This window comes from Trachemys scripta, chromosome 11 (genome assembly GCF_013100865.1).
Source record: "Trachemys scripta elegans isolate TJP31775 chromosome 11, CAS_Tse_1.0, whole genome shotgun sequence".
In the NCBI taxonomy this organism is placed as follows: domain Eukaryota; kingdom Metazoa; phylum Chordata; order Testudines; family Emydidae; genus Trachemys; species Trachemys scripta.
In genome coordinates, this window is record NC_048308.1 from 48,629,036 (window position 1) to 48,647,708 (window position 18,673).

Genomic DNA, 18,673 nt, shown 5'->3' on the forward strand with positions numbered 1-18,673 from the left:
ATGCCATGATTGTATGACTGAAAATCAAGTGGCTTCAGCCTGCTTCTTAAAGTCACTGACACGAAAGGTCACACAGGATCATGTGACAAAATCACATAAGAAATTCAGCATATGGAAGTAGAATATCACTCTTATCCACTGTGCTTCTTTTTCTCATGCAATCAATAACTCTTATTTAAGGACTTGATCTCCATGGTTCTGAGGGCCCTCAATTTCCACTGAAGTAAAAAGGAGTTCAGGGCACTCAGGACTGTCCAGGATCAGTCCCTGGGGATCTGGTCTGATGACTTCAAAGACTTATCTTGGCTATCATGAGCTTTGGATCAGGCCCTATATTCACAGCTATCCGTGGATGAATGATGATCAGTTTAGGGATTATAGCAAAACATAATAAATTAGGGGATATTTGTAGTGCCTGTCTGTAATCTGGCCCATTTCTGCTGTAAAGACAAGAATATTAATATTAGCCTCTGTCTTAAATCCATTCACACAGGGCCCTAAGGAGGAAAATTCTGCAAGATTCTCATTCAGCTCCTCCAGCACACATTCTACACCTTCTCCCCAGTTACAGCTGTGCCTCAGAAGAGTCACTATTTAGCTCTTAATGATGTGCAGGGATAGTCATTAGCATAGCTTAGCATAACACCCAACCAATCCTTGTATTCATTAATTCCTTTCATTAGAATGGCATAGGGAATTCAGAAGAATGAATAACATAATTCTGTGAGCAACTTAGTAAAAAAAATGGTTTGCTGTATTTAGCCTATATCAAAATCAGTAGCTTTTTATTAAATACGGTATATACTTATTCATAAGCCGAATATTTTTGGTAAAAAAGTGACGCATCAAAGAGCGGGTGTCGACTTATAAATGGGTCTACACCAAATTTAGGTGATTTTAGACTTTATGGAATCATTGAATTGAATATCTAATACATTGTCATTTTGTTTACCTGGAGCGTCTGCAGGCATGGAGTTCCTCAGCTCCCTGTGGCCGCGGTTTGCCGTTCCCAGCCAATGGGAGCTGTGGGAAGTGGTGCGCCTCCCTGCAGCTCCCGTTGGCTGGGAATGGCGAACGGCAGCCACAGGGAGCTCAGGGGCTCCGTGCCTGCAGACGCTCCAAGTAAACAAAACGTCCTGACCCACCAGTGGCTTACCCTGACAGGCCGGGAGCCAAAGTTTGCCAACCCCTGAAATATAGGGTCGGCTTATGAAAGGGTCATACAGTTTTTGCTATTTTTACCTAACCATCTTGGGGGGTAAGCTTATAAACGAACGGGCTAATGAACGAGTATATACGGTAAATTTTATTGTTTGAAATGTTCACTTTATGAATGAAGGCACAGTGTGATCATTTCTTTGTGCTTACCTCATTATCAGTTCAGAAATGAGTGGAAAATTTTGCAATGAGTTCATTTCAAGTGTTGAACACCAATTGAAACCAGTGAGACTGTTGTGTAAAAATCACAGGCAGAATATAGTCCTTATTTCAGAATGATTCTTGTTTTGCATGCATAGCTGAATGAGCATCAGATATTTTATTAAGAACATCACCTATGAATGTTAAAATGCAATAATGACTGGATCCCCAAAAAAGGCTAGATTAAATACTGTGACGTAGACACAATTGTTTTAAACCACATTATCACTGAGACAAATGATATCATTAGTCTACTTAACACAAAGAACAAGATTTACTATTCTTAATCCAAACACAACTGAAAAAGGTAATGAAAGTGCCAATAATCTGAGTTTCTAACAAACAAAAGGCATATCACAGCACCTGGAAACTCATAGTAGAGAAAGAAAATAGTAACGATAGCATGATATGCAATTCTTTCCACTGATCAAATAGATGTCCTTTGGTCGCCACTGTGCATTGTCATGGAAGTGGGGTGCTTTATGAATCTTCTCACTGAGGTAAGGTCCCGTCTCAAACTCATGAGGGCATAGCAGCAGTATTAGCACTATTTTGTACTACCCCCCTCCCCACTGTGCACCTCTGTTGTGGTGTGAGGATCTAGGACAGCAGCTGGCAGGGGATCCATCATCACAGGTCTAAATAGAACCATTTTGGAAAAGTCCAGAAAGTAACAGGAATGCACTGGCCCTCCATCCAATTGTCAAGGCTTTGTGTGGGTGTCCTAAGATACTCTCCCCCCGCCCATGGATCTCAAGACAACTGCGTGCTTCGAGAAATTTGCCCATTCCTACCCCTTTTCCACCCCCTCCCTCCTGTTCCAATGGGATTCTCTAAGGAAAGACCACAAGATGAACCTCATTGATTTTCCTTGTCTGTGGTGTCCTCTCGCATGAGGATAACCTGGACCTAAATCAACTAATAATGTTCACTAGTAAGCTGAACTAACGATGACATCAGAACTTATTGCTCTGGAAATCATGACTGTGTTGTAAAAAAGAATATTATTCCTTTAGGGTGGAATAATGGGCAGGCACAGATGGACTCTTTAGTCATCAAGCAGATGTCTTCTTGATATAATTATCCTTACTAGCTGAGAGAAAGGGAAGAGAAATACCAGTTGTAGGGTTGCAATCCTCCTTCAGGCTACATGCTTGTAGGATCACAATTAATAGATGATAGAATTGCTTATAAATAGCAACTTTATATATTGGAGGGTTGGGTTTTCCCCCCATGTACTATACCAGCTAATCATTAATTTAGGACCAGCTTCTGCCACACTTACTCATATTAAGTTGTACCTTACTCTGTGAAAACGTCAATTGAAGCCGATGGGACCACTTACAGAATTAAGACACTGCTCAGTGTGTGTGAGGATGGAACAGTCTGATCCTAAATTAATGAGTAACTGGTACAATATGAAAAACAATGGAAAAATACTATTTATATCAGTTTTCTGAAAACAGCATCTCTTTTGCATTCTCAGAAATTGCTCCTCTAATTAAGTATGTGTGCAATTCCTAGCGCTTCACTATCTAAATGGCTTGAAAATGGCCTAATCCTGGACCTCTCTGGTAGGAAGAATCTTCCTTGGCCAGCAGGGAGGGGGGAAGAGGGAAAAAGCTGGCAAGAAACCATCCATATTTTCCCCCTTTTCCAATCCCAACCATCTGTTTCACCTATTTCTTTGTGCTGGAACAGTGTTTTGCAGGGTAACTCCCACATAACTTCTACGCACAGTGACGTGGCCAGGGATATGTGCTGTCTCCTGTCTATAGATGGTTTGCAGATCTCCTTCTTACTCTTCCCTACCGGGATAACTCCCCTTAGGACTGCATAGCCAATGTATGCAGTGTGCTTGGACTTACTTGTATAGGATTAGGCCCTCAATTCTTTATTCTTCTCCCAACAAAAACTGATTTCAGTGAACTCTTATACGTGAACTGTCAGAAGGCCTATCGTTACTATTGCAAATGTTAATGTGTATCTATGTATTACACATCCTACAGAGTTCAAAGACATGCTAACCTCTTAGCCCCTTCAAAAATCCCAGCCTAAATGAATTGCCCAAGGTCACACGGACAGTTTGTGGCAAAATCTATAACTCCCAACCCTATGCTTTAAACAATTCCCCTCTATGAAGTACATCCCCACTGCAACTGTTATAGCATGTCCACTTGTATACTTGGGAGAAACATGGCTTTTCAAAATGGATTAAATTAGTTATAGAAAATGACCAGTTGAGGGCAATTAAAGTTGAGACAATGTCTGTAGTTCTTTTTAAAAAAAAAATCCCATCTAGTTAAAATATTTCTCTGCTTATTTCTCCATCTCTAGTTATAAGTCCTATGAAGCAGAAAGTGTTTCAAACTTCTCCTGTACTTAGCACTTATCCAATTGCATGAAGTTCAGAACAGCTCAAATTTTTGGCCCAGCAAGCCAATGAGTTCATTATGAGAGCTCATTTGTTTCCATTACTGATCTTAGTATGGAATGATCATGTTTGCTTTTCTTATAAACATCCTCATCATAACAGTCAGAGAGTCCATACCATTTGCTACAAGGTAGGCATTTTGGCATTCTGCTTTTCTGTTCAGTAAGTGGAAAGGAATGCTGTTTCAAAAGCTGGGATGGTAAAACTTGTTAATGTTCCCATAAATCTATTCCAGAACAAAGAGGAACTACAAAATCTTCCCTCTATATTAAACAACTTCTTTCCTTTCTACTTTATCCACATTTTCAATCCACATTGTTTTACACTGAGGAAATACCTAATAAATAGAGCATTTAAAAAGAATTATTAAAGCACTGTTAGAATTAGCTACTTTAAATAGTGTGTAGATTAGATTTAGGGTTAGTGTCCCAAAATAGATGAGAAATAAGAAAGCAAAGATTACAAACACTTAAGGGGAGATTTCAAAAGCATCTGAGGGCCCTGACCCAAAGTCCGTTGAAGTCATTGGAAAGACACTCCTTGACTTCAGTGGGGTTTGGATCAGGTCCAAGGAATTTAGGAGCAAATGTCCCATTGAAAGTCAAAGGGTCTTGTACTCCTAAATCCCCCAGGTGCTATGAAAAATCTTCCCCAGTTTATGGCCTCAGTCTAACTCCCCTTAAAGTAGTAGGAAAGGTTCTCATTGACTTCAGTCAGCTTTGGATCAGACCCTAACAGAATAGACTTTTTCATTTTAGTTTCCCCACCCACGATCAGAAAGCCCTTATGTAAGGTACTGGCTTTTGTGTACATGGACGACTGCCCTCTACAAGTATATCTTCACTGAAAAAAAAAAGAAAAGTGTGTGTTCTTAACTTAGGTTTACTGACCCACCTTAGCTAACTCCAATTAATACAACTGTGATTACACAGAAACTCAGCTTTTCACTCAGGTCAGCAGCTTGTGTTTAAGACTATAGGGGAACCTTGGGTTGAACTTGGAGGGATGGAATCACACCTGTCAGATGTTCTTGGTTTTCTCACCCTCTAGTAGCTGGTCTGAAAACAAGTTATAAATCCTGCTACTAATGCAGGTACTGGAGATTTCACTTCATCCAAAGAGGAGAAGGTCTGTGGTTTTGGAGAACAATTGTAGATCTTTCCCCCCTTTCATATATGTGTGGTTAGCTGAGGATCATGGTGTCTGAGCAAATGTAAAGCAAAAAATGACGACATGACAGGCCAGTTCCTGAGGCCATTGAATCCAATACCAAAATTCCCATTTATCTCATGAAATCAGGATTATGTCCCATGTCACAGCTGTCCTCCCTCCATAAGAGGATGTCCAGATATGCTTTCCTACTGCAGTTATCTGAACCTATTCATATATCAGCCAGATTGGGTCCTTTCAGAGCAACCTGAAGTATTTCCTGTCAACATTGCATGTTCTGCCTCCACCCTGCTGCTAGCCTGGTTAGCAAATAGGAATTTTGGAGTCCAACTCAGAACCAATGTATGAGACAGGATAACATGCTGTGATTTCAGTGCTGGGGGAAAGCCTGCCTTTAGGAAATCTTTAAGATCTGAACACTTAGGAAATGTTGCACAAAAACTCTGAAGGTACATAAATTTTACAACAGAAAGCTATTTATATTTTGTAAAATGTCTTGCAGATGTTCAAGGATTTATTATTTATTTACACAAATGCTGGCAAGCCATCACAATCATTCTCAAAGAACTGAAGTTGTTTAAAGCCATTACAACTAGTGCTTTGAGAACTGGGATCAGGTTTGATATTGGCTATTTGTTCTTGATACTTTATGAAATCTTAGTCTTTATATATACAAGTAGGAACCAGCAAGAATATCTGGTTAAGGCAAATATTTGACTATTTTAGCCACAAGTTTAAAACTAGACGAGTCAGCCTTTTTTATATCCCTATTATTTCTATGTATCACTTGTGAATGTTTTAGCACAGATCAGCTTTCCAGACTATTCTGGAGCTGTCTTTTAGTCTTTATGTGTAATGGATGATGCATTATGTCATAGCATGCTGACACACAGATCTACATCTGAGTATCAAGGGGGTGTCTTGAACAGGCTAAATCAACCCAGATGTAATTTTCCTCTGGAAAACCTATTTAATACTTTCATTCTGCCAAAAGCCTCAAAGATTTGTTCTGCAGTTCTTTCAGCTTATTTCTTAACTGATTTAATGAAATCCAGAAAGTTAGAAGCAAGTACGAAAGTCATTATAGCCAGATGTCTGTGTATTCTAGTCTTCTTTCTGTTAAATGGTGCCATCTACTGTAAAATAAAAGAATGACAATATTACAAGACTGTTTAGTGAAATCAGGTTTATTTATTACCATTAAATTATCTCAGTCATTTTATAAGACAATTGAAATTCCTTTGATATTCATTGATACAATTTAATTTCATGGAGGAAAAAAATGAAAACCATGTTTTACTAATTATGAAAAATTGTGCTTTGAGATAAGGTCCTATTTTGTGATAGCTGTTGAGATAACGGACTGGAAAACAGAGATTTTTCCACCAACAGTGGTAGGCTATGCTAACTATGGGCCCTATCCTGCTCCCCACTGGAGCTGTACCATTAAGTTCAATGGGAACGGGGTACAAGCCTTATACATTTCGGACAAGAAAGTAACAAAACTGTGTTGATGTAATAGGATTTGAGAAAACCTGGAACTGTAAAAATGTGAATCCTTGCACTTAACTTTCTGGAGAATATGAAAGTGATATTCTTGAGCAATTGTAGTTAAAGACAAGCTGCAGTTTGCAAAAAGCAGACAAATAGGGATATTTGGAGCTGAAAATCTCAACCTTAAAAAAGGGAAGTCAACAAAGACATTTTAAAATGCTTAGTTTTATATTTTATATATATATAAATGTGTGTGCATGCATGTATATATGCTCATGCACAAATATGTACACATTTATACACTCACAATGGCGCACATGCACTCGCCAGCATGATGTTCTTTAGCGATGGATAAGTGAACTAGAGTAAGAGAAAGGGCCCATTCCCTTCCCACAGCATGGTGGCATAGGAAGCAGATACTTTAGCTATAGAGAAGGAGTTATAAAGATGGGGTGAGTAGCTCTGGAGGGGAGTATGCCTCTGCTTTCTGTGCCCACCAGGCTGTGCTGTGGGGCAGATCTTGCTATCCCCCTCACTCTGTTCTCCCTGGTGCCTGGGGTGGGGGTGCGGGGGGGGGTGTTCCTCATTTGGGCATTGTTCCTCCAGACAGCGCACGCACACACACACACGTCAGACCCACCTGCTTGACCTCAGGAGCACTCAGCAGAGGCATCCCTGAGCCCCTTTGCATGAGTCATTAGTAATACTGTAGGATGGCTTTCATTACAGAATGCTACTCTTCTTGATTTTAAAACACACTTTAACCATCGCCTAGCGAGAAAATGTTGTCAGCCAGTCGTCCTCTGAGAAAGCAACAAGTTCACCATTGCCCCCTGGCAAATGTTTTGTTTTTTTTCATTAACAACCAATTATGTATGAGCTCATTTATCAAAATACAGAAAACATTTCTTATGGAAACATTCAGCAATTAGCTAAGAGAATACCAGTTTTTCCCCCTGTGACTGGCTGTAATGTCCTGACAGAACTGGCTTCTACAATGTTAGATGTGGGAATCCAGGCATCCATTTTAGAAGCCTGGAACAAAAAAACTTCTTTAGCTATACATAATGCTCAAAAGAGCTGTTTAAAACTAAAGCAAAGTGGCCATCTTGGATTTCTTCTGTGAGACGAGAGAATTCAAGCAATTGCTTAAGGGGAGTCGCATCTTACGCGGGGGTTAGGTTCTAAAGTCAGCATGTAAGGCGAAAATCGCGTATAGTCAAACGCTCATTGAGTGGAATGGCGGGCGGAATCGCCTGCACTACAGGTACAGTATTTAAATTGTTATTTTTTCTTTTTTGTTTTGTTTTGCCGAGTGCATATTGTTAAAATCGCGTAAGTTAAATGCGCCTATGATGCGACTCCACTGTACTTTTTTGTTTTATTTGGGGGATTTTGCGAGGTAGTGCTCAGGTAGCTTTAAATTCAGCCAACAAGATGCCTAAGTGGGGAGGGCCGGGGATGAAAGTAGGCAAATCTAACAGACAATGGACAGAGCAATGCACAGTAACAGAGGTTGAACATCCCTGATGCTGTGACATTCCTGATGGTCAGGCATAGGTTTCACTAGGAAAAGTAAAACTGGGGAGAAAAGGAGCTACTGAGCTGGGAGAGGTAGAGGTAATAACCAGCTCATGAAATGATATAGCTATCTGTAAATAATAATTTAAGACTCAAAAAAATTTAACTTCCACCCTGAAATAACACATCAAGAATGCCCCTGTCCAGATAGTAGCCCCAGTACCATGTTCATGGTAGCTCAAATAATAATCTGAAAATTCTCACTCCTCCTTAAGCAGAGAAGCATCCCACATCAACATCTTTCCAACTAGGGCTTATCATGGCCCAAAAGGGGAGAGGGCTTCCCTTCCTTAGCCACCTTGTTCGCTTGGTTCATCCGGCCTCTCAACTGTTCTTAGCCAAGAAGAGAAGTAATATCTGCCATCAGATGAGAACAACTGATTGGTCTGAAGAGACTGGGAGCTCCTGTTCAACCACAAGGAAGCGCTCTTCTGCAGGGCACAGGAACATTACTGATACTCTGATTAGGATCTCACTTGACTTGGAAATTTGCGAGGCACCTAAGACACTTAGGTCCTTGATCAATGCTATTATTAGTGCTTAAAGTCCTAATGAAAGATGTTAGCAATAATAAGAGTTTTTGCCTCAATAACCCCATTGCCACTACAAAAAAAAAAAAAAACCACATGATGTTTGCCGTAATGTTTATGTTTGATAAATGCTTCCAGTTTGCATCTGCCTTTATCTGTAATCAGTAAAGATCGTGATTGCAGGAAAAGCTTGCATTGTATCAGTGCCGTCACTTAAAAAAATAATACAATTGTGCTTGAATCCTGCTTTACTGTGAGCCCAAGGGGATTCAGATGTAAATCTGTAATGTTACTGTTGAATCAAAATCATCTGCTCCAGCCTTTGTAACTTACTGCAACATCTGATGACTTGTGGACAGTTCTGAAATATATTCTATTTAATATAATATATTCAATTCTGTTTGATGCTATTTGCTTGCAACAATGGGATTTGAGACCAAGCTCTTCCGCACTAAGAGCATGAGTTTCTGCACCACTTGAGCTAAAGGATGAAGGTAATTTTTTCAAAAGTCCAATTTTCAGAAGTGACTTGGGCACTAGGCATCTAAGGCCTATTGACTTTCATTGAAACATAGGCTCCTATGAAAAACACAAAGAGCAGCAAAGGCAGGATTCAGGTGGTAGCTCCTCATTCAACCAGCCCAGAAGATTTTGGTTCCTTCCTACAAACCCCATCCTCTGAAGTTAGCAGCACAGCCTGCAAGTGACACTGTGACCTGAAAAACAGTGCACTGCTTTGTGTATTAGAACAGGCAAGAGGGAAGGAAGAGGAGAGGAACTTCATGGCTGACAGGGGAGAGATTGGGATGGTAGTAAGGGAAGGGAAGGGAGTAAGACATCTGGAAAGGACAGGGAAAGAATGAAGAGTTTGTGGAGGAGATTGGGGGGGCGGGAAAGGGAGGTGGACAGATGGAGGCAGGAAGACTAGAGGCATAAGAGGGAATGAAATGGGGAGGGCCCAGTCATAGGAGGAATGCAGATGAGAAAGAGACCAGGAGTGTCAGTCAATAGAAGGCAGGGAGTCTGAGAGGAGAAGGCATGGGAATGGAGGGGAGTGAGAAAGCAGAAGGAATGTGGGGTAGAAAGAAACTATGGAGCCAATAATAAGAGGGAGGAAGACGGACATCAAGGAAGATGGAGGGAGCAGTGAGAATGAATTATGAGCAGGGCCGGTTCCAAGTTTTTTGCCGCCCCAAGCAAAAAAAATTTCCCGTGCCCCCTGGCCCCACCCCAACTCCGCCTCTTCCCCGCCCCATTCCAACCCCTTCCCCAAATCCCCGGCCCCGCATCGTCCCCCGGGCGCGCCGCATTTCCCCTCCTAGCCCTCCCTCCCTGGCGGAGAAGCGGAGCGGCGGCGCACTCGGGGGAGGAGGCGGAGGTGAGCTGGGGGGGGAGCGGTTCCTCTGCCTCCCCCAGGGTTACTTCCTGCGGCCCTCCCTGCGCCCCCCATGCCGCAGCTCACCTCTGCTCCGCCTGCTCCCTGAGCGCGCCGCCGCCGCTCTGCTTCTCCCCCTCCCTCCCAGGTTTGCCGCAAAACAGCTGATTCGCACGGCAAGCCTGGGAGGGAGGGGGGAGAAGTGGAGCGGCAGCAGCGCGCTCAGGGGAGCAGGCGGAGCGGAGGGAAGCTGCGGCGGTGGGGGGCGGTTCCTCTGCCCCCCCAGGGTTACTTCCTGTGGTCCTCCCCGCGCCCCCCACGGCTGCAGCTCACTTCCGCTCAGGGCCAGCTCCTGGCTTTTTGCGCCCCAAGCAAAAAAAAAAGGAGCCAGAGTGCCGGAGTGGCAAAAATGCACGGGAGGGAAAGAGAAACTCCAGACAGGAACTGGAGGGAGGAGAAACAGATCAAGGTGGGTGGGCAGTAATGGAGAACAGAGAGTACACTGGGATGCAAGCCAGGATGTAGAGGTTTGGAGGAAAGAGAGAGGGCAGATGGGGTAGGAATAGAAGTTGCCATAATCTCTGTCTCAGTCTTGTACTCTATGAGTAGAACCACTGAGATATTTGATACTATTCTAAGTTGCCCATGTGACATCAGTGGTACTTCAAGGTCACACCTATGAAATATATGTTTAAAAATATATCTGGGGTTCTTATCAAATCTATTGAGAAAGTAGCATAAGAGGGTGATGAATACTGGTAAAGTTATATAAACACACACACACTTTTTGTACTTATGAAAATTTAAAATGGTTATGTGGGGTTAGTTTGGATTTGTGAAAAATGTAGCGCTAAGTACGTACGGAAAGTTGTTATTGAAAATAGGGGATCCAAGGCAAAAGCAGACAGGCTTTTGCTGTAACAATAGTTGAGGGCAACCATTACAGAAAATAAGTAAAATGAAATACCTTAGGTCACTGTCAGGGATGTCCAGCTGGGTTTTCTATGTTGTTGACAGAATATTATGACTAAAGCTATGTGCATAATTTGTAACCAAGAATCTCTTCAGATACTACAATTACAGGGACTGTATCAGTACACAGACAGATAATTAACTTCTTTTTGTATTTGTGAAATGGCTTGGTCTTGGAAAGACTGTGAACGACCTGAACAGTTTTTAAAGCAAGAAACTCCATTTTTAAAGCAAAAATGTTCCTTGTTTTTTCCATAGATAAACTTTCCTGGAACTAAAGAAAGTTTCACTTATTTGCTACAGTGAACATGGATATTCATTTTAAAAGCTCTCCCGAGCCCAACCTGCCAAGTGCGTTAAACAGTCTGTGGACTGTACGTCATTTTCAATGTGTGTGGAGACTAGAGAGTTTTTTCTTTTTACTGTAGATCTTTGTGTATGCATGTGTCCACACATGCACTAAAGTGAATAGTTTAACACTTTGGACCCATTCTCCTATTTATTGGTGCTGTGGCGCTCTATTGCAGATTATACAATCGCTCTGCCCGGGGGACCTGATCCAAAGGCTACTGAAGTCAATAGACTCTGAATGATTTCAGTTGGCTTTGGATCAGGCCCATAGAGCTTCCATTGATGTCAGTGGGATTATCACCTGGAGATCTAGTGCAGACTTTGCATTTCCCAAAGCAGATCTCTAGGGTGGTTAGAGGAGAGGAGAATTTGGCCCTTGTCATTAATGAGACATGTTTAAAATGAAACATCCAGGTTTCAGTTTCATTTTCAAAATCCCATTTGAAGTATTATTGCGCATTGGTGGTTGCTACACATCTTACATTTTCTTTCATTCCTTTTCCAATTATAGGAGCATGTACACATCTTGGGCAAGTGTACGCTGACAGGGATGTTTGGAAACCAGAACCATGCCAAATCTGTGTGTGCGACTCAGGAGCTGTTCTCTGTGATGACATCATCTGTGATGATCTGGATATATCAGACTGTCCCAACCCAGAGATTCCATTTGGAGAGTGTTGCCCTGTTTGTCCACGGGTAACAACAACTCGTGAACCAGTAAGTGTAATCTGTTTCTTTGAGACATGAATTGTCCTTGATCCACATTTACCCAAATCATTTGTCCATCCATCCATCCATCCATACTTATGTATTTTAAGTACTCTTTATTCAGCCTAAAGCCTTTAATATCTGATAACTGTTAAGGATGGGCAAACCACTTTGGATGAAATCAGAGCTAACCTAAACCTTCACTAAAACTTAACCAACCCTTTAATAAAGTTCAAAAATCCTTTCTCCCTGTTACTTTTCCTTTTCTTGCATCTCTGTATTTCCTGATCCTAGCAGAGGATTGGAACCAGAAATGATGATAAAATACAGTGGAAATGTTATTCTTGCCATATATTCCATCCACTGAAAGCAAGAAGTTCCAGTAACCTCATAAGAAAGTTTTTCTCACAAGAATTCTTGCTTAATTTTACAAATGCAGAAGGTTCTGATCAGAGGCAACCCATGCCTGCTAATAGTGGGGGGGAAGGGGCGGAGTGAGGGCAGCCAGCTTCAGCAGTGTTACGAGTATGCTCAGTCCATGTGAGTATGCTCAGTACAAGCTAAGCAGCAAATCTGGGGCCTCCCACAAATCTAGTTCAGATCAACTTCAGAGAAGGAATGAAATGGTAGGTGCTTATTAGTAATAAAGCAGAGCCACAAAATTTGGGCTGTAACTTTCCCAAAGTTCAGTGTTGTTAGGATCCGGAGTTCAGGTTCAACATGTTCTAAAAACACTTGCCAGCTACAAAGCTCAGATCCAGATCTAGATCCAGACTGAAATCTTCACAGCGAGTGGTGATGTTCAGATGCAGGGCTTTGATTCAGGCCCATTTCTCTGTCACTCATATCAAACAAAACTTCAGAATCTTTTGAGGGTCAACCACCAATACTCTCATGCACAGAAGTTCTGCAAATAACCTATTTCTGACATAATGCTCAGTTTACATGCATGAAATCAAACAAAGCCTAAGTGTGCAAACTAACTAAACTAAGCACTATTTATAGCACCATGTAAATATTGTAGGCCTAATTTGCTTCTCACACCAATCTTACATGATTGTACAGTAACTCCATTTTCTTTAGTGCTGCTGTTACTGATTTACTAGTGTAAATGAGAAGTCAATCAGGCCCTACCTATTTAACTTATCATGAACCCATATTTAGAAGACAACATTATTTAAAAGCAGAAACAACAACAGTTTAATCAGCTTGAGCTGATAAATTTAATAGTTTTGCAGGTTTTTATTACAATCAGTAATAATTGTGTAGCACCTCATCCTAAATTTCTGGCTCAAGAAAAACTCCTGCTGAATGCAATCAAGTATTTTCTGGGTAGGAATTAAAGGAATGGGCCCTTAAATTAGTAAAATTAATTATTGAGGGTTGTGCATACATAACATTTGGATATGCCTTTTAGATTAGCGTCCCAAGGCAAGGGGAGAAAGAAAGCAGACAACGATTACTTTAATATATAGGGACATATTATGCCCTGGCTTACAACACGTATAACGCCATGAAAGCAAGTGGGTTTGCACAAGGGTGTGAATGAGGGCAGAAAGTGTCTTATGCAGACATTTAATTGGACTTTATCATGAGATTTCTGCTGATTCCAAGTGTAGGCTGTCTTAAAATGTTTAAAAAATGGCTGGCTCCAGCAATTACACGGCTTTCTACTTTCTCATCTTGGGTTCTTCTTTGGCTCCAGTGGTTGAAGCTTGCAGTTTTTGTACTGAAGCTCCTAAGTTTGAGCCCTATTTGATTAGCTCTGTGGCTTTGGACCATAAGGGAGCTGTAGGAGGCTTCCATCAACCCCCCTTCTGCGCTATACATGAGTCATAAGGCTACTGTGGGTCAGGATTGGGCATAATGAAACTTCACTCTGTAAAGTCTAAGATTCAGATCAACATCCACTGCTACAGTTAGAAATAGCACTAACAAAGAGGCCAATAATCAGCATCTGAGGATGCTGGGGGTCACTGATAATTATGTGTTGAAAGTCAAATTTTCTGGGAAATGAGGCTGAAAAGATCTGTCTGTTATTGATATGTGAATTTAATGGGTTGGAAGGAAACAAGAAATATATTCCTCATGCGTCTCCATAGTGAAAGCACACAGGGTAAAATCCTGGCCCCACTGCAGTCAATGGCAAAGCTCACATTGACTTCAATAGATCAGGATTTCACCCATAGCACTTGTGTCAAGAATGGCCAAGGGTATGTCACGCGATGGATGCTCCTTCATTTGGCAGTAGAAACATAGTTTTAAATGTTGATGTGGAAATGACCAATGTAGTTTAGTATAGCTGTATTTCCATTGTTGTTTAAACAGTTTTTCCTACCTGTTAAATATGCTGAACTTTACCAATACTTCTTGGTTTGATTCCTTTGTATGTTTTATTGTTTTGTTTCTCTAGACTACTAGAACTCCTCTCAATAATAATGTTGTCAAAGGCCAAAAGGGAGAGCCGGTAAGTAATATCAGATTCTTCAAATACATTTAAAATCACAAAGGGCCAAATCCTGCTAAGTGCTGTGTGTCTCATGCAAGCTGGTGAGAAACCTCAACTCACATTGATGTCTTCATCATGGAGGATTGGGCCCTAAGATTATTGGACTCTGTTGGCCAAAATCTGCTCATAATGTAAATTCAGGATAATCCCATTTGCTTCAGCAGAGTTACTCCGGATTTATACCAGTAAAACAGAGAGGAGAAAGGAAAATTTGGCCCAAGGTGTATATAAATTTGTAATCTTTTTAAGAAAGTTTCTGCACAGTAGAAAGAATCCTTCTGTGCTTCATTAACAGTGTTCCTTTTTATACTGAACTGTCAATCTATTTTTGAATATTTCTAGTGTGTACAAGCCAGTCACTTACAATCAGGCTCAACAGGCAAAGATGTTTTTCCTTGTATGTATTTTTGTACTTCCTCTTCTCTACTTATTTGAACTGTAAACTTTATTCATATTTAATAGAAAAAAAATCTCTTTTACAATATGCACTATCATATGGGGCCAGATTTTACATCTGTTAACTTCAGCATGGGCAGGATTTGGTCCGTGGTGCGCCAGATAGCAACATATTAAAAGACAAATACAAATATTAACTCTTGTCTATTTTGAACTTTCTAGGGTTCTCCTGGAACTCATGGATCACCTGGCTCCCCGGGACACCCAGGCAGTCCCGGCTCTCCTGGCCAGCCTGGGGTCTGTCAATCATGTCCCTCTATAAATGGAGGAGTAAGTCATAATTATTACATTTAGCTCTGAAGGTGTTGCTTATAAGCTCTAAGGGTGAAACTGTCATCCGCCCTACATGTAGGGTGGAATATACTTATTCCAATGTTCACCCTACCTGTGTCATATGGGTCTCTGTGCAGCAGGAAGGCTAGCCTGAGTAGGGCTGATACTTCTGTTCTGACATGATGGGCTCTACAGGGTAGGGAGTGGAAAAATCTTGATTCTTCCTCCTACCCTCAAAACACCAGCCAGCAGAGATGAGCTGGCACTGTTAGCCCAAAACAGATTAACTATGGTCTACACCAGGGATCTCAAACTCAGTTTACCTTAAGGCCAGGGCCAGTCCTCAATTCCTCCCAGCAGGCCAATAATGTCACTCAAGCTGCCCAGAACCCACCCACCCCCAAAACTCCCCCCCCCAAAACTCCACAGGGAGGGGCGGGCAGACATGTGGAGCGAACAGGCAGACACCGCTCAGCTCCACTGTACTGCTGTGGCCCCGGGCCATTTTAAATCGCCTGTGGGGGGAGCGCCCAGGAGCGGCAGGTGGAGCCAAGGGAGAGACCTGGCTCCAAAACTGCTGGAGCCCCGCGGACCTCATCGGGGAGGGTCATGGGCCGCAGATGGCCCGCAGGCCACAAGTTTGAGACCCCTGGTATACACAGGTCAGAAGATGGGCTGTCTGTAGGTACCCCCCGCCCCCGCATCTATCATTGGGTGATTTATTAAGACAGAGACAGAATAAGATGTAACACACAAATATTTATTATGCCACTAGTCAGTAAACTAGACAAGGATCCCCCCTTCAGACAATAAACAACATAAGCAAGACACACTCAGTTGCTAACAGTTACCAGAGCATGAAGCTCAGAGTCCTTAAACCCCCTTAACCTATGGATGTAAAACAGAGGAAAACTACAAAACTATTACAATACCATATACTGAAGACAGGGACACAATGATAAAAACTCAGGATACCAACAGGGATAGTGGTGAAAATCAGGGGCACTGGACACCAAACAGGAACTCAGGAACTGGGTATTCTTCTCCCTCTAGATAGGTCCTCTGGGCAGGTCTTCTCCCTCTTAGGCTGATCTTCTCCCTCAGATAGGTCTACCGGTGCTTGCCTTCATAGTCCAGTGCAAGTAGTCTCTGCTTGACCTCATAGTCCAGTGCAAGTATGCACTCACTAATGGTGTGTAGCATTTGAGTGCAAGTATGTTAATAGAAACCAAGAATCCAAAATCCTATGAGTCCTGGTCCCTCTGGGGCTCCTGGCAGCCAGCTGAACTGTATGGGACACTGGCTGCCACTCAGATGGACAGCCCTGAGTGACAGGCCTGCCACTCACTAAATAACCTGCGGTTGCTAGGCAGATTATGGCTGTCACATGACTCTAACTGCCCTGACCTTTTCCCGCCTTAATTTGAAAAAGGCTGAAAGGGCACTAAATCATCTGAAGAGAAGGGTATCCAAGATGAAGTCTTAGCTGTCCTTTTACAAATCCAGGATGGACATTACATAAAACAGGTCAGAAACAGATTTTACCTAACATTTCCCTCCTTGAAGATGTTATTGATTTCAAATAACTGTCTTCACACCTGTATTGCTCAAGCGACAGGTACTCTGGAGAATCTAGACTTGTTAGCTATCTTTCTAAGCTTTAACTTTACCCATCCTATCACCATAAAAACAAGGATAAGGGTAAGACCTTGAATAATCAAAATAACCAGAAAAGGATGCAGCAAAATTTGAACTTTTTACCACTCTTTTTACCACTCGCTCAATCTGTGCAGTGGAGTGATGCACTGATATCAGTAAACTCTTGCCCTCCTTTTCCAGGTCTTTTACTAAGGCTTCTAATTCTGGATGCTGTATTAATTGCTGTAGTGCATCAATGTTGACCCCTATGTTCATAGGATCAACAGTTGATAGTCTTTAGTGATGGTTTGCACATTTAACTTCTCAGATGTAAATATAGCGTTGCATCCTTGTACAACAAGTGCAAAACATAGACAGAGATTCACATTTGGATAATTTTCAACAGGGTAAAAGAAGTTCACAAGGAACTTCCTACAAAAACTTCTTATACGCAAACAATTACTGTTGATCACAACGACCTGAGACTGGTTGTCTTGATGGGGTTCCAGATTATAATGACACTTGCCCTGATCGCTATTATGGCAGATATGGGGTCCTTGATAGACCTCTGTGAAACATATATATCCGTGTTCCTCCTTCCAGACACATGCATCTAGATTGACAAAGTGATATTCCTCTTGCTCTCTGAGTGCCCACGTAGGGATATCGATGGGTGTCATTATGGTATTATTATTCCCAAGGGGATCAGAGGATATACCCAATTAGTGCTGGCATTAGCAATAGTTCAGACGTGAGCTGTGATTTCTCTTGAGTCTGGATTATAAACAAAATCCAGCTTCCTTTGACCTCTATGGAAAAGTCTCCTATTGACTTCAGTGGGGTTGGACTAGGCCAATAGAGATGTGGTTTCAAGAGGAAACTTGGGAACAAGATCAAAAGGAGTGACCCGTGCTCTGGTAAGATGTTACCTGATAACTTGCCTGGGGATAAGAGAAGAGAGAATGGAGAAAGGCAATTGGTTTCCTCAGATCAGGCAGATCTATAGTACAGTACTGGGTCAGCTGTATAGGCAGCTAAAGTAATTCTGATCACCAGGCTGGGCGCAAAGAAAGATGCTACAAGGGCTTCCATTTGGGATGACTTTTGAAACATGTGCAGAATTGTAATTGTTAGAACATTGCTAAACAGCTTATATAAATGAGTTATTTCCAATACAGTGTGCCATATGAAGTGTGTATATTGCCTGATTTGATTTATAATGGACTCTCTTGTTTTAATATTTCTGTTGCAGAGTTTTTCTCCTCAGTATGACTCCTATGATACCAAGGCTGGTTCTGGACCATATCCACTTGTTCCTGTAAGATAGTAACCTTTTCTCTTTCCCTTTTTTAAGAGCACTTTTTCCTTTTGTAGATTGTATCTTGGATATTTATGCCTTTCCTATTAAACAAATAAGGTTATATATTGAATTGCTGACTGCAAATGGAATAAGGTTTAAGGCAGAGTTTGTCCTGGAAGTATCATTCTAGGATAACTCCAAATGTATAGATTATATGAAACTGCATTGTTGCTTCACCCTTTACCATTTTTTCTCTTCATCTCTCCATCCCATTTCTGGATCTGCACTCTCTATCCTTCCTCCCAATTGTTTCTCTCTCACACAATACCTCTTCCCTTATTTTCATCTCTTCTCCTTTCTATATTCTCCTCACCTTTGTTCCCTGCCTCTTCCATTTTCTACCTCTCATTATTCTTCCCCTAACTGCTTTTCTCTCCTCCACCCTGAATGCTTTTATCTCTCC

The 18,673-nt window shown here is 41.7% G+C and overlaps 1 protein-coding gene across 1 annotated transcript in view; it reads left to right on the plus strand.

Moving 5' to 3' along the window:
- The window catches only part of COL3A1 (collagen type III alpha 1 chain), a 74,349-nt gene that overhangs the window by 11,559 nt on the left and 44,117 nt on the right, over window positions 1–18,673 (plus strand). Inside the window, exons 2-5 of the mRNA XM_034785096.1 lie at window positions 11,838–12,043; window positions 14,448–14,501; window positions 15,162–15,269; window positions 18,163–18,228. Of these exons, the coding sequence (XP_034640987.1) occupies window positions 11,838–12,043; window positions 14,448–14,501; window positions 15,162–15,269; window positions 18,163–18,228 (434 nt within the window). The remainder of the gene's footprint in view (window positions 1–11,837; window positions 12,044–14,447; window positions 14,502–15,161; window positions 15,270–18,162; window positions 18,229–18,673) is intronic.